The sequence below is a fragment of the Macrobrachium nipponense genome, chromosome 26, assembly GCF_015104395.2.
Source record: "Macrobrachium nipponense isolate FS-2020 chromosome 26, ASM1510439v2, whole genome shotgun sequence".
NCBI classification, from domain to species: domain Eukaryota; kingdom Metazoa; phylum Arthropoda; class Malacostraca; order Decapoda; family Palaemonidae; genus Macrobrachium; species Macrobrachium nipponense.
Genome location: NC_087215.1, coordinates 31,183,817 through 31,200,958, shown reverse-complemented (window position 1 = coordinate 31,200,958; position 17,142 = coordinate 31,183,817). Strand labels below are relative to the sequence as shown.

Sequence of the window (17,142 nt, the reverse complement as noted above, 5' to 3'; positions counted from 1 at the left end):
TCTCATCCATACAATCATCTTAGGTAAGATGCAAAAGTGCCCTGTTAAGGGCAACTATGAGATACACAACCTGTTGGGCAGCTACCACAGGACCCAGGGAAAACGTGTCTGCAGATCTGTGGGCAACATCCTTAAGATAGAAAGAGGTGAACATGGACTGGCATAACCAAGTACCAGCACTCAGCACTCTATGTACAGCCAAGTTCTTTTTGAAATCCAGAGAGGGACTAATACCCCTAATGTCATGTGCTCTAGCCTGCACAGACGTGGTGGCGGAATCATCAAGAGTCAAGTATGCCTGTCTAATGGCTTCCCGTATCCAAAAAGAGATAGTATTCTTAAGACACCTCTTTCTTCGTACGGCCTGTGCTAACAAGTCTATGGCACCCTGGTCTAAGGTGCTAAGTCCTTTTAATATAGCAATGCAGGGCCTGGACAGGGCACAACAAAAGCTCTTGAGCATCACCACCCACAAAGGCATTCAGTGATGGAATGGAAAACAAAGTGAACCTGTCATCCTGCACAGAGAGATTTTGGGTCTTGGCCATGAATTCCGGGACAAATTCGAAGGACACAGACCCTCAACCCCTGGTGTGCTTCACATCATAGCTCAGACCGTGGAGTTTTCCTACCCTCTTCAAAGATGCCAAGGCCAGAAGGAAAACTGTCATGAGCATCAATTTCCTGTCATATGGACTCTTAGTGAAGCTCTTGAGAACCAAGAGGCTTGAGCTCTGTAGGAGAACTCGACTGCTCAAACCCCTTAACTAGCAAGGAAAGTTCCCAGGAAGAGATGTCAATACTTCTAAGGCGTAACACCAAACTCTGGGCCGCCCTGTAGCCTCTAATGACAGAAACGGACAAACGTTCTCATCTCTGAGGAAGGCTAAAAAGTCTGCTATTCGCTGAATAGAGGTTGCGAGTGGAGAAAAACCCTTTACGACATCAATCATAGTAGATCACCCATTTGCCTTGGTAAACCGCAGAGGTCGACTTTCTGAGACTGCTGGACATATGCCCTGCTGTTCTCTGAGAAAAGCCTCTCACTCGGAGGAGATACTTGATAGCCTCCAACCGTGAAGAGACGGGGATTCTACGGGAACCATTCCGCCTGAGGCCACAGAGGGGCTACTTTCAAAGTCATCCTGAGACCCTGTGAACTCATTAGCCTGTTCAGAACTTGATGGATCAAACAAAACAGAGGGAAGGCATAACACCTCCAAGTTGTCCCGGGGATGTTGGAATGCGTCCTCTGCTGATGCTAAAGGATCTGGGACCACTGAACAGAATATCTCAAGCTTCCTGTTGAAGCAAGTGGCAAAAAGGTCCAGCATGGGTCTCCCCCAAACCTGGAAAAGCTTGTCTGCTACCACTTGATGAAGGGACCACTCTGTGCCTAGGATCTGATCCCGACGACTGAGTGTCTGCGACCACATTCAGTTTGCCGGGGATATACCTGGCTGAGAGCTCTAACAAATTGCTGACCACCCACTGGTGAACCTCAACGGTCAAGGCGTGAAGTTGATGAGAAACCAGGCCTCCCTCTTTGTCCACATAGGCTAAAACTATGGGGTTGTCCAACATGAGAACGACAGAATGACCTTCTACCTTCTCCCGAAACTCCTTCAGACTCAGGAAGGCTGCCTTCAACTCCAAGACATTGATATGTTGCTGCTTGTACTCCAAACTCCAAATGCCTGAGGCGATGAGGCCGCCTAAATGAGGCCCCCAACCTGCGAGGGAGGTGTCTGAGAACAGAAGGAAGTCTGGTGGAAGAGAACGCAAAGGGACACCCTTCGAAAGATTCTGGTTGTCCAACCGCCAATGAAGGTCTTCTCTCACTTCCAGAAACAGAGGAACCATTAACAAGAGTGAGTCCCCCGCTGGAGACCAGAATTCTCCCAGTCTCCATTGCAGAGACTGAAGATGAAGACGCCCATGAGGGACCAGCTTCTCCAGGGAAGACAACACTCCCAGAAGAACCTGCCACTGATGAGCTGACTAATGTGATGACCATGCCCAGGTAGAGAATCCTTTGACTGGGTACAAGGTTCGACTTTTCCTGGTTGAACACGATGCCCAGTTCCAGACAGAACCGAAGTAGACGATCCCTGTCCTGCAGCAGCTTTTCCCTGGAAACTCCAAGACCAACCAATTGTCGAGGTGCCTCAGCAAACAGATCCCCTGAGCATGGGCCAAACTTGATATATGTTGTCAGCCTAAAGCATAGGACTTTGAACTCGAAGACCTTGTCCCCAAGAGAGAAGCGAAGGAACATCCAGGACGTTGGATGAACAAGGATTTGGAAGTATGCGTCCCTTAACTCTATCAACAGCATGAAGTTGCCTTCCCTCATGGCTGTCAACACCAAACGTGGGGTGTCCATCTTGAACCGTGTCTTCCTGATGAAGTGATTCAAGGTGGGTAAGTCGATCACAGGTCTCCATCCTCCTGACACTTTGGACACCAAGAAGATGTGACTGTAAAACCCTGGAGATGGATGCACCACTTCCTCTATCACATCCTTGTTCAGCACCTTCTGCCCTTCCTCCTGAAGAGCCAAGAACTTCAGAGAATCTGGAGGATATGCCTTCCTGAGCTGCGACTTGTCCAAGAGGAGGAGAGAAGTCGAATGGCAGTAAGTACCCGACCGAAGGACATCTATCACCCACTTCTCTGTCCCATAACTCTGCCACTTGGCCCAATGGCCTGCCAGGCAACCCCCCACCCGTGGCACAGGAGAGGGAGAGGTGCCTAACTTACCGACGGCCCCCTTTACCTCTGCTCCTTGGGCCCCTTCTTGGCTTAAAGGAACAAGAGCGAAAGGGACGTTGATCTTCTGACCTAGGCCGAGTCGAACGGGAAGGCACTGCTGAACTCAAATTCCTCGACGGCCTACCAGGCGACGATCTTCTTGACTGCTGCTGGACAGGGGGAGGAGGAGGAGCCGGACGTCTCCAAGGACTGGTGCACCAGTCTGTCTTTGGTGTCAGTCCAACGCTGGGTCTATCACATCCTCAAGCTCGGTCTGAGGAAACAAATATTGGGACTCCAACAGATCTCTGTTCCTCAATGCCAGCTAGGACTCCATGTCAACTGATCTCTCCATCCTAGACAAAGCCGTGTCTCTTCTAATCCGAAGAAGGTTAGCCCATAAATTAACACTACAGTGAGCCATATACGAAAATGCCTTGCCTCCTGACTGCAACAAACTGGCAAGTGAGGATGCACTCACCAACCTTTCTGGGGACCTGTCAGAAGCTATCTTGGCAATGATCACAGACCAAAAGTCCAGCCAAGTTTGGCAGAGTCCCTAGAACGAAGCGAACCGTCCTGGTCCGAAACAGGCGTTAAAAGCTGAAGAGATGATTTGAAACCTGCGTATCTCCCACCAAGGCTTCCAAGCAAGAAGGAGTGTAAAACGACCAAGCCTGAGTACTACTTTCCAAATTGTTGAACCCACGAATGAGATCAACAACTTCCGAAAAGGAAGCTAAAAACTCTTGCGTGTCTCCCTCCTCCTGCTCCGGCAACAGAGACCGATGAGGAGAAGGATGTGTAGGCTCCTCTAAGGCACCTTCCCCATTAAAATAAATGGAAGAATCAACAGCCAAACAGCCCAAAACACCAACTAACCTGTCTGGGCTGGGTCCACGCATCAGCTCCTGAGACGAACCCACCATAACACTAGGAATATCACTACGTACTCCTCCAACACATGACGTTAACATGTCCGTGAATGGTCATGGGTGTGGCAGACGTACGAATGTGAGTTGGAGAGGAATCCTGAACACTCGAGATCGAAGAAGAATCCCCCAGAGTCGAACTCATGGAAGCACCAGTGAGAGGGTCAGGCAAACACTCCTGCTGCACCAACTCCGCGCTCACCACCTTTGACTTCTTGACAGGCGCCTTGAGATCCTTACAGCGACGAATAGGCCTTGGAGAAGAAGGAGAACTTGCATCATGTGCACGGACAGGGGAGGTTGCAACACGCTTCGCGATGATCCGATGCAGAGGACGAAGCAGCCACTGCAGATTGCACAAGGGAAGATACACTAACACTCTCGAGAACACGTTTGTGTTGTTCCTCCCTCGTAGGCAAAGAAAGAGCAAAGTCCTTAACCTTTCAACACTTGATACGCCGACGTGGCGTAGAGGGGGAAGAGGGAGAGGAAGACAGCATTGGTTTCTTATGCGATCTCTTCGCAGGAGGCGGGGACGAAGCAACACGTTTCCTTCCAGTCCTCCCAACCGACAAGGCAGCCAACTTATCATCCAAAACAGAGTCCAACCTCTTAAGCACTGCCTGGCATATAACCTCAGACTGATCTGCAAGAGAAGGCTCTGATGACATGGAAGGGAGATGTAGCAAACTGGGCGGCAGAGATGACGTCACGGCTGAGAGAGGCAGTGCAGAGGAGACGACTGGGAGTGACGTCATCGATGGGTGTGATGTCACAAGTGGTGATGACATCATGGCTTCCCCTTGGTGTGAAGAGGAATCAGACACCACTGGTGGAGGAATACGCAAAGACAGATCCCGTGACGTCATCAAGGGCTGACGCCACAGCTTCCCTCCAACTCGAAGAAGCAGCAACAGTCACTGGTGGAGCAATACAAGAAGGCTGACCTCGGCTACCCACGAAGATGAGGCCGGGAGGAGGGTGGATGGTCTGGCCAGCCTGAGGAGGGGGGGTAGAGCCTCCATAAAGTGCACAAGCAACCCCTCCAAGGACGGGGTACCCCCTAGCCTAAGTGTCTTCCAAATCGCCGCCATCTTGGACGCCTCCAACTCTGGAATAAATGAGAAGGATGAAAATGCCTCCCCCTTCCCAGGAATCAACCTTCCCAAGAAGGAAGAGTCGAAACCCTCCGATGCTCTCTCGCTATAAAACGACTTCCACTGCTCTTAGGCCATGCCCAGCATTCCGTGCAAGGATTAGTTTTAGTACAAAAATTAAAACGGCACCTGCTACACGTGATGTGGGGATTGGTCACCACCGAAGCCAAAAAAACCAGAACACGGAAAACCTGGAATTCCGGGGTACACACGTTGACGAGGCCGAGAAGGAACAGAATAAGCCATAATATCAGCCAAACACACACACACACACACACTAAACACAAGCGAAATGGGCAATGAACCGGGTAAAGGCCAAGAGAGGTTAACCACAACTCTCACCCAGGCGGTTTAAGAAAAGACTGACGTGGTGGCGTAGGTGAGTGGTCCTTGACCACTCTTCACCCGATCTATGCATGCGTTGCCAGATATCACAAGATTCCTTGCTTTCATCTGTTTTATAACCGGATCCAGCTAGGCACTAGAAATTATCCTATTGTTAAGACCAAAGGTATGTTCGCGTATGAACAACTCTCTTGTAAAGCATCAAAGATGCATTAACTCATATTTGAAGTTTAAAATTAATGATATTGCATAATTCCATACTATATAACTAAATTTATAACATGGACAGAGTATACCAATATCAGGAATGTTGCCTAAATACTCAGTATTACTTCTTTACAAAAGCAAATATGACTGATTCATATATTTAAGAATTTCTCCATAATAAAAGGGTCAAAATTACCAAGATTCTGTATAACTTTCAATTTCTTTTTCAAGAAGGAAGTTTTTTAATGCATAACAAAAACAACAAAAAAATTCTGGATGAAGACCTCGATGCAGATCCATACCAAAATCTAATGAATTGTCCTCCAAGATAAAACAAATCATATAAAATAAAAAACACACATTACGTAAATATTTATGCAATCTAATTAAGGAAAAACTGAGAGGACCCTATGAAAATTTCAGGACAAAGGTAGTTAAAATGTTATAGAGATTAAGTGGAACCTTGACATACGAAAGTCCCTACTTACGAAAAATCCAAGTTACGAAAGCAAAGACGAAGATTTTTTTGCTTCTGCATACGAAAATAATTCAGGTTATGAAAGGGTGTACTGTAAAGTCCAATACTCGCCCAGACCACCAAGAACAATTTTAAAACTTGTGCGATTCTAACTCTGTAGACTCGCCACCATCCTCCCACTCTCCCATTGGTTCCTGATGCTAGTCACCACCGTAAGATCCTGCTCTCCTATTGGTCAGCATCTATCCCATCATGCCTCTACGTAAAGGTGTCCTTCAGCTACTTCGTTGCACCAGCGTTATCGTACGCACACGGAATTCATTCGTACACATGTACGTATTTCGTTAGTTAACGTAAATTCATGTTAGTGATTTCGCTTTCTACTTGTACGTATACTTTATCGTGTTGTGTGAACTTATTTAACTTAATTATAGCCATGGGTCCCAAGAATGTTGCTGAAGTTCACGGAAAGAAGAGGATGCTTTCTTTGCAGACAAAGATGGAGATCATTAAAAGGTATGAAGCTGGCATGCTGTCGAGTGTGATCGCTAAGGAATACGGCCGAAATCCGTAAGCAGAAGGAAGCCATTAAAGCAGCTACACCTTCCAAGGGCGTGACTATTTTGTCCAACAAGAGGAGCCACGTGCATGATGAGATGGAGAGGCTACTTCTTGTATGGATTAAAGACAAAGAAATTGCTGGCGATACGATAACTGAGACGGCAATCTCCCACAAGGCCAGCGCTATTTTCGGTGATCTGATTGCCCAGGCTGAAGACGTCAGAGAAGGGACATCGACGCCAACCCCAGACTTCAAGGCTTCTTGTGGGTGGTTTGATAAATTCCGTAAACGGACTGGCATCCATTCGGTGGGGCGGCATGGAGAGTCTGCCAGCTCGGACATGAAAGCGGCCGAAGCCTTTATTAAGACATTCGATGAGATGACGATCAAGGAAGGCTACAGTTCTCAGCAAGTCTTCAACTGAGACAAGACTAGCCTTTTATGGAAAAAAATACCTCGGACGTACATCACGGAGGAAAAGAAGCTACCCGGGCATAAGCCTATGAAAGATAGGCTTACGCTCGCACTATGTTCGAACGCCAGTGGGGATTGTAAAGTCAAGCCCCTATTTGTGAATCATTCGGAGACTCCTCGAGCCTTCAAGGCCCACAAAGTGCTAAAAGAGAAGCTTTCGGTGATGTGGAGGGCTAATGCGAAAGCCTGGGTAACAAGACTTGTTCACCCAGTGGGTAAATCTGTGTTTCGGCCCGACAGCGAAGAAATTCTTGGAAGAGAAGCGTCTCCCTCTGAAATGTCTTCTGTTGTTGGACAATGCCCCAGCTCACCCTCCTGGCCTTGAGGAAGATATCCTAGCTTTCATCAAAGTTCTTTATCTTCCACCTAACGCCACCCCTCTCCTCCAGCCCATGGACCAGCAAGTGATATCGAACTTCAAGAAGCTGTATACGAAACATCTTTTCAAGAGATGTTTCGACATCACCGATACCACAAACCTCACCCTGCATGAATTTTGGAAGGAGCATTTCGATATCATCATATGCATTCGACTCATCGATCAAGCTTGGCAGGAGGTTTCGAGGCAAACCTTGAATTCTTCGTGGAAGAAACTGGCCTGATGCCGTATCCGCCCGAGACTTCGAGGGATTCAACCTGGACGAAGCTGATGCAGATTCAGAAACAGTTGACGATCCTGAAACTGTTTTGCAACCAGATCTTGACGAGATCGTTGCTCTTGGCAAGTCCATGGGGCTGGTCGTCGACGAGAACAACATCAATGACCTTCTTGAGGAGCACCAAGAGGACCTTACGACGGATGACCTGAAGGAGTTGGAGGCCATGCAACATAACGTCGTTCAAGAGTTCTCTAGCAGCGGCGAGAGGAGGAGGAGGAGGAGGAGGAGGGGAGGAGGAGGAGGAGGAGGAGGAGGAGGAGGAGGAGGAGGAGGAGGACCCTATGACAACGGAAGAAATTAAGGATGTTCTAGCTGCTTTTCATAAAGTGCAATCATTTGTAGAAAAGACACACCCTGAAAAGGCTTACACAGGTCGTATGCTTGCGCAGTTCGATGATGTTTGCCCAAGTCGTTTCAGGAACATTGTGAAAAGCAGGCAGAAGCAATCTTCCTTGGACAGTTATTTTTTAAAGAGGCCTTTAGTAGTAGTAAGCAAACAGGAAGATCCAAGTGATTTGAAAAAAAAAAAAAAAAAAGTTGAAAGTGGTGAAAAAATTGAAATTTTGTAAAAAAGTAAAAATAAAAAAAAAAAAAATGTAAAAAATAAAAATTAATTTTAAGTCTTTTGTAATGTTAAGTGTTAATGTTTTCTGCCATTTGTTAATGTGTTTCGTAAGGTTTAGTGTTAATGATTTCTGCCATTTTTTAATGTGTTTCGTAAAGTTAAGTCTTCATGTTTTCTGCCATTTGTCCTCTGTCGCCACTTTCGGAGATCGCCTCACTCGAAAGGTAAGGTTCCACATTTTACTACATATGTACATACAGCATTTCTTGTACCATGTACACTAATACACTTTATTTACAGGTATAGTATAGTTTATGTTAGCTACTGAATGGTCCAAATTGTTGTATTTCATTGTTTACTGGTCAATTTAGCTTTATTATAAAATTTACTGTGGTGTTTTTGTAGGGCTTGGAATGAATTAGGCAATTTACATGTAAAACGTGGTTTGAGATATGAAAAAATCAGGTTACGAAAGCCGCTTCGGAACGGATTAATTTCGTATCCTGAGGCATTACTGTATTTGATTTAAATACATGACCATAAATAAAGCAAATGGTTTTACTCTACATTTACAAATCAGACTCCCTTCCCTTTCTGAAGAATAACTTTTAACAAATAGAATTTCAGTATACAATGCAGTATACTTTAATTTAAAGTTACCACATAATTGTGGACATGGCCACTGACCTAACAAACCGTACCAAATACAATTCTAACCTGACCTGGAAACAGCCCTATAAGATGACTTGAGTAAAAATAAAGCTATTAAGATTTATAATACAGTAGTAGCTCATACTTTGAGCTTAATCCGTTCCAGAAGGCTGTTCGAAGTATGATTTGTTCGAAATACGAAACAAATATCCCCATAAGATATAAAGGGAATCAGGATAATTCATTCCAGTCAAGCCAAAAAGTCCCCCTTTTCACATTTTTTTCTATTATTAATGTGTTCAAAAGTTTAATTAAGAGTGTAAAGTAATGAAACAGTACGTTATATGAAGTAAAATTTTCGAAATTTTATTTTGTACGTTATATGAAGTAAAATTTTCGAAATTTTATTTTTTCTGTGTATTATTTACGAACTGTTTTTTCACACATTATGTACAAGGATAATCAAAGAAATTGACAGTGTGTGAGTCAGATTGAGAGAGAGAGAGAGAGAGAGAGATCGAGAAAAGAGAGAGAGAAGAGAGAGAGAGACGAGAGAGAGAGATGAGAGAGAGAGAGAGTATCCGATGAGAGGAGGAGATGAGAGAGAGAGGAGAGAGGGAGAGAGAGTAATCAGCGTGTTTACACTTGAAACTTAGTGCATGAAAGAGATTAATTATGCCACAATACATCAACTTACTGTTGACAAATGGCACTTTTAACACAAACATGAGGATTTTGCAAACAAATAAGTAATAAGTCAAGAATGCAAGAAAAGAAAGATAAAATAACTTTTCACAAGGAAGCCATTTAAACAAACAATTGAAGGCATGCAGAGGCTGGCATCATCGCCAGTTTGTTTATCAGAGTAGAGTTACTTTTACAGTAGTAAAAAATCTAAAAAGCAATTGTCACTAGTAGATTGGTATTTTACCATAAAAGAATAAAAGTTATCTGGACAAGTCAAGTGTAAGCGAAAGAAAATGGGTGAATAATCCTCTCTCATCTCTCTCTCTCTCTCTCTCTCTCTTCTTCTTCTCTTCTCTTGTTGTCTACTCTCTCTCTCTCTCGTCTCTGCTCTCCTCTCTCTCTCCTCTCTCGTCTCTCTCTCTCACTCTCTCTCTCTCTCTCTCTCCTCTCTCCTTTGTTGAATTTTATAGTTTTCATGTTTTATCATTATGTTAAATTTATTGTGAAATAAAATTTTATTTTTTAGGTAAATTAATACTGCTTTTATGTACATATTATAGTAAAGATTTTACTCTCCCTTCTCTCCTCAACAATACCACAACGCACGATATCTTAAAATCATTCATTCATTATTCCTCAAAAATATAGCCGCTTCCCCCCTCTACCTCAAGTTAGTGTGTATCACCGCAATGATGAATAATTTTGTTAATCATTTATGCTAAAATTTATTGTGAAACGCTTTGTTCTTTCATTTAATATTTTGTTAATATTGTTCAATTCTCTATATCCATGGCTCAACTAGATCGTCTCACTCGGCGCACCAAACACCGGCTCAATTAAGACTTTTTTTCTGTATTGCATTTGTTTGTTTTCATATTTTATCATTATGTTAAATTCATTGGGAAATTCCCTTTTTATGTGAATTGTTATTGGTTTTACATACATACAGTAATAGTTTAACTCTCTCTTCTCCTTCTCTCCTCAACATATCAATGCTCCCTCGTTCAGTCTCAAGTCAGCTGGGCGTGACGTCACCGCAGTTACATATGATTTTATACATCTTTTATGCTAAATGTTATATCAAAAGCTAAATTTTATATTAAATGCTTTATACTTTTACTTATTTTGTGGAATATGGTTATCAATAAACTATATATTGTAAATGGAAAAAAGTTAATATAGTTTAACTTGTAAGACCCAGTAGGCCGTCGAATACAAGTATAAACTAGATAATCAGTCAGTTTGAGGTAGTACGAGCATTTGTTCAACAAACGATACAAAATTTTCTTGAAAATTTTGTTTGAAAAACGGAAAGTTCGACATAATCGTTTGACAAACGAGGTACCACTGTACTATAATTCACACTCATAAAATATGCACCAACAACAGCCAAGACATTAAAAACCCATGAATAAATATTCAAATATGAATGAAAAGGCATACCTGGGCTTCTTATTGTTCCCATCTCTGGGCGAGGCAGCATTACGACCCATTCGAGGTCTAGCAGCAGGGCTCCTCCTAGAACCTGATGGAGGATTAATACTCAGTCGATCTTCAATTCTTCTCCCGCCCCTGTCCCTGTTGCTACCACCATCAGTTCTGGTATCCCTGCGGGCATTACGAGTAGGTGAGTTGTGATTTCGATCATCTCTTTGTCCATAGCCATCTTTACCCCAGCCTCTTGTACTGCTGGTGCTGTGATAGTCCACATTCGATGGTCCCCTAGTCTGGGTCTTTTGTTGGAGTCTAAAGAGTCTTTCTCTCGAGAGCCTAGTCTCTTGTCAGTATCTCTCCTGTTTCGGTCATCAACTCTTAAGCGTCCATCATCTCTTCTGTCGGAGACATTTCTGGTGCTGTCCCTCACAGGACTTCTTGAGGTTGCAGCTTTACTACTATATCTGAAAATGAATGAAAAATTGGCCTTCATATGAAAACATAAGAGAGAGAGAGAGAGAGAGAGAGAGAGAGAGAGAGAGAGAGAGAGAGAGAGAGAGAGAGAGAGAGAGAAATATGTAGACCATATATATATACATATATATACAAGAAAAATCTACTACAACAATAACCTTCCATCCTTTGACCGTCCTGAATCATAACTTCTGTCTCGTCCCCGAGAATACAAACTATCAGGCGAAGGTGGCCTCCTAGAAGGGGGTGAGGGAGGTCTACGACTGGATGGGGACAGTGATCGATATGCTGAAGCTGTTGGCGTTAAACTTCTCCTTCCAGATGAATAACCTAAGTAAGGAAAAACACACACTGTAAAAAAATAACACTTCCACTAAAAACAGATAAATGTTCACACCAGAGCTACAAAGGTAATTAAACTTGTACAAACAAGTTTAATTACCTCTGGTTCCTATACACAAAGTTTGGAAGCAATCCATGTCTTTTATGAAGTGAAATAAGTATAAACTGGATCTTTAGAGATACTGCTTTTAAAACACTAACTTGCACCTATACAGTCAAGAATGTGTGTAAACTTAAAATAATGGAGGTGGGATATTAAAACAGATGGTACTGCATTTCATACCAAATTCTACAGTGTCTTCTAGTTCCTGGACACTGGTAAACATGTCATTAACAAATGACTAAAAGAATGTACATTTTGCTGTGTAGCTGAAGGTACTTGCTGATGCATCACCAATGGGCATCTTCATAAAACATCAAGAGTTAATCATACTTGAGTTAAGAACCTGAGAAAATATTTGGACAAATACTTACGCCTTGGACTAGTAGTGGAATATCTACTGTAGCTGTTGCGACTGAGCAGTGGCGGAGATGGTGGGCTGGGAGGACGCCGACCAGGGGAAGACGAGGACTGCAAGTCACGTGGGTACTGACCAGGAGGACCATAAACGACGCTATCTCCTATGACATACCTACCAAACCCGAGTAGGTAAAAGTTCCAAAACCATAAATGAGTGAAAAACTGACAAACCAAACTTTTCTACTTGAATACAATCATAAATCTGGTTATTTTTCTTAAAACACCCTACGGTACATTCTAAAATTACCTTGCACACCATATATACAACAGCAAGGAAGTCTGTAGATACCATAATTTAGCATAAAAAAATCTTGACAACCCAATTGTTGACTACTGAATCAAGCATAAAATATGAATCAAAGAGGAACACGATGCCTTCCAATATAGGGTATTCTATTAATTCTGCCATGGCCATGCAAGTCCTGTACTTCAACTTTTATAATAATTCCACCTTATAGGTGAAACAATTCCTTTAAAAACAACCGTAGTTAATTACAAAAAAAAAACTGACACGTATTATTGTAAACTTGTTTCCAAGTGAAAATAAGCTGTTAATAAAAATAAATATGGTTAACTAATGAAGGCTAAATTTGAGAACTATTCTAAGAAGCTCTACCTGTTACCCATATCAACATAACTATATTTCATGCTAATTCTCTCCTGAACCAAAGCTATTTTCTATCATTCCCCAGTACCCAAGAGGCTATGGAGCCAACTTGCACATAACAGATCGCATTACAAGTGTGTTCCTGTGAAAATGACTTGCCTATTCAACAGTCTTTGCTATTGCTTACCTATATGAGGCAGTGTTGGCATTAATTGATAAATGATACCTATAAATTTAATGGTGAACTAAACATGGGTACTATCCCTTATTTTGGAGGCTACTTATCTAACAAATAAGTCCTAGGTCTTAATGACACCAAAGTTTCAGCCATCACCTTATAATAGGGCAGAATGCAGGGTAACCTGACAAAGCTATTAGTTAAACAGCATTAACTTTGCTATAGTGGAGAGAAAGTAATACTGGAAAACTCAAAATACACTAGTTGGAATGGAAAACAATTAATGCATAACATAGGCAGTCTCTGCAACTAACAAGGTATGACTACTATTAATGCAATGCACCAAAATAGTTAATTAACCTTTAACTATCTAACAACAAATGACAAATGCCTCCACGATACTTAAGCATGAGATGTACAACTCATTTTTAAGTGCTTTACAACAAAAGAAGAAAAATCATAAATGTAGAAAGTGAACCAAGCTTCTATATGTAAAGTCTCTATCAGAATATCAAAAGAAAAGTTCATTCAAAACAAGTACAGTACTCTATTGTACATAAAGTGATAAAAGTAAAAGCAAACATGGAATTCAAACCCATAAAACATAAACTAAATACTAGTATTCCTAACACTAAAGAATAACTACAAAAGCTTGAAAAACATAAGATTTTTTAAACACAATTTCAGTACCCATGTTGCTGACTGCATGTGAATTAAGTGATGCATTTAATGTAATCCCACCTCTTAGAAGATAGTAACTGTTCATAAATCTATGGCATGCAGAATTTAACTCACTTGACTAGCTGGTCTGGTCAAATTTCTCAATAATAATATAAAAAGTGCTACAATGAAAAGGGATTAAACTCCTGGGATACTTAAATCTCTGACTGAGTTTACATATAACAAGAAAAAAAAAAATTGATACTTATAAAAGACTAGCTTGAAAAGCCAAGTATATGTCACTATTATGTAGTTTCGGCAAAAAACAGGAATCCAATGGAAACGAACACATGGTGTATGGATACAGCTTCTAACATTAAACCAGAACTAAAAATGGAAGATAAATAATATATCATCACCTACTTCAAAACCACATACTACTGGCATATGCAAGCATTACTTTACTACATGATGTAAGACAATAAACATAAGCAAGTTTCTGGGCTTACCACAGAAAACACAAGCAAAATGCCCATATACAACAATTCTTAAGATTCTGTTATGCCCAAGTCTTATGGACACAATGCTTTCCACAAAACAAAGGACATGTACCCAATAGACTAAATCAGAGATAACATAGACCAGAGATAAAATATTCCAATGGACAAATAGTAGTGTCTAACTGTATTATAGAGTGGCTTATACCTATATTATGGAGTGGATTATACCTAATATATATGAATTTTTTGTTTTTCAGAAGGGACCACAACCTATTTTAAATACCTAAGGTGTTTCAGAAGAGACTACAACCTACTTAACAATATGGAGAATGAGATTTCATACACTACTACTGGTTCAAAATTATCTAAGAAGAATCAGTAGATTTCAACATTGTTTTCATAATATAAGCAGATGTACTCTACTCTGGATTAAGCCATATTACTTGCTATGTTTACCTTTATCCATTTAGTTTGTTAGGAAACTCATACCAAATTACAAACAAGTGGACAAATACATTTAAAATAATAAAAAAAAATTGCAGATGAGATTATATGTCATAAGGCATAACAATCCTAAAAATGAAAAGTACCCAAAATAAACTGCGCTTACCCTCTAAATACTTGAAATTCTGAGTAAAAATGAACTACATTCACTAACAATAGTTCATATATAAACAACAGAAGTTCTACAAATACCATTTATTCTGGCCTCAGCAGGTCAGACCTGACTCATGAATTAAGGTAATCAAGAAAATTATAGGTAACCAAAACAGATGGCTTCTCCTTTCCCACTGTTATCCCTACATTAAGGGGTCGGTTGCCTGATGTGCCCTATTCCTTACAACATCAGGCAGGGTTTATTGTTTGGCAAAGGTTTGTTTTTTGTTTTTTGTATGGTGCTTTTACGTTGCATGGAACCAGTGGTTATTCAGCAACGGGACCAACGGCTTTAAGTGACTTCCGAACCACGTTTTCAAAGGGGTTTTTACGACTGCATGTCCTTGCTGTCATCAAACACAATTATTGTAGGTGGGCCTTGCCTTTGACTAAAAAAAGTCCACTTGCAAGGTAGCAGTTTCCAGTTATTATGATTGCAAGGCAGCAGCTTTTACAGTTATTGGCGGTGTGCCTAGCCTTTTACTAAAATGTAAGACTGCACGGCAGCATCTGTCATTAGTGTCACCTTTTATGACACACTGGATCTACAGTGGTAGTATTCTTACACCACACAAAGGGAATGGAACTAAAACAGATGGCTCCTTCCACAAAACTAGAGAGCAGGTTACCTGCACTGCACAGCATCAAAATCCACACTGTATGAAGATGTCAGGTGCCCAAAAATGTCTTCATTCCATAAGCTGTAAAACTACCGTATGGCTTTCTCGTGGCACTGTTCGTACCAATGACCACACATTTACCCCTTGGGTTGACAGCAATGGCTCAGGCTGTACTGATTTTAAGGTTGTCTGAATAGTTTTTTTTATCTGCATGCGATAGAATTAATTCAATCTTACTTTCTAAATTTTTATCTTCAGAAAAAAATTATACTTAATTCATACAAACCCAAGGTATTTTCTATAGATCTTTAAACAAATTTTCTTCTCTCACTGATGAAGTCCTTCAAAAGTCTGGAAATGGGACTCTGTGACTTGTTAACTACTTCATAACAATAGTGTGTCACACACTTTGTTTTGGACTTTTTGACTGTTGCTTTTCTATGCCAATCCAGTATTGGTTTGCTACTCCACCCGATTTGCTATTTCTTCATTCTCTGTTTACTATTTTTTTCATTTATGCATCACCTAAGTGGAATTTTTCTTTGAAAGGCAACAGCCTTCTAAAATCATCTTAAGAAAGTTTGAACATTTTAATTACACATAAATACTGAATTCACTCTATTCAAAATCTAACAACATCTTGAGTGTAGGTCCTCTGGAAATTGCAAGCTGGAAGGCAGTGCACACTTTTGTAGAGCTATGGCAAAGATTACAACAACACAACTTACAATTCTAAATAAATAGCTAACATCCTGAGAAAACAAAAACTGAAACGGAAGGTCAAACAGAAAGATGGAGAAAAAGTAAAGTAACCGCTCTGAAGGCCACACTAATTAATGCTAATGAAGCAATTTTGAATTCATGACCAGATCTGACCAAAACTAGTAAAATAATGGATTTTGTAAAACATAGCTTTGTATTTTTGTACAAAAATTTATGCAAGGACGACTTCTACCATACAAAAAATGAGTATGGTTACTTTGGTACAATTTACTGTAATTACTTTCATTAAAATGAAAAGTATTAACATTCTTAGTTTATGATACAGGCTACTCATGCAAATATGGTATCTAGTACATTAGTTGTAGTAATAGTAGTAATAAAAGCTTGAAGAAATCTTGAAGGGCTCTCTACAGATTCAGTTATATAAACCATAGAGTGGCTACAGTACTCTTTTACCTTGAACTCTCATTAAACACATTAGCATGGAGCATAGCTGCAGTTTAACTAAAAACATGCCACCAACCTGTCAAGATACTGCTTCTCAGTTGATCGTGTGGAGGACGAGGAGCCGTAGCTGTAATCGTCGTACGTTCCACCATAACTCCTCACGTCAGATCTGTCATAAAAGATTCAAGCACTCCAAGAGATCAATGCTAGTTACAATGCAGTTGTCAAAATGGGGACATTGGGGAGGTCTTGATATTGTATCTGAATACCTAAGATCTAACAATATGCATAACATTAAAAAATCCTAAGATCCTGTCTCAAGTCCCTACCTTTTTACTGTCACTCGATCAGAAGATGAATTGCTACTACTCAAAATTCACTCGGCCCCAAACAACACCATAAAACACAAAATCTGCTACTTATTTGACACATCTGTCAACTGACTAAACTGTTCATACAAAGCAGCATAAGGTCACAAAATAATCACTGAGTAATAACAGGCACTATTG

General features: G+C 41.1%; 1 protein-coding gene across 1 annotated transcript in view; it reads right to left on the bottom strand.

The window, feature by feature from the left end:
* Positions 1 to 17,142, bottom strand: part of LOC135200150 (hornerin-like) — a 196,679-nt gene that overhangs the window by 133,960 nt on the left and 45,577 nt on the right. Inside the window, 5 exon segments of the mRNA XM_064228499.1 lie at positions 10,915 to 11,072; positions 11,075 to 11,369; positions 11,538 to 11,709; positions 12,196 to 12,353; positions 16,710 to 16,802. Of these exon segments, the coding sequence (XP_064084569.1) occupies positions 10,915 to 11,072; positions 11,075 to 11,369; positions 11,538 to 11,709; positions 12,196 to 12,353; positions 16,710 to 16,802 (876 nt within the window).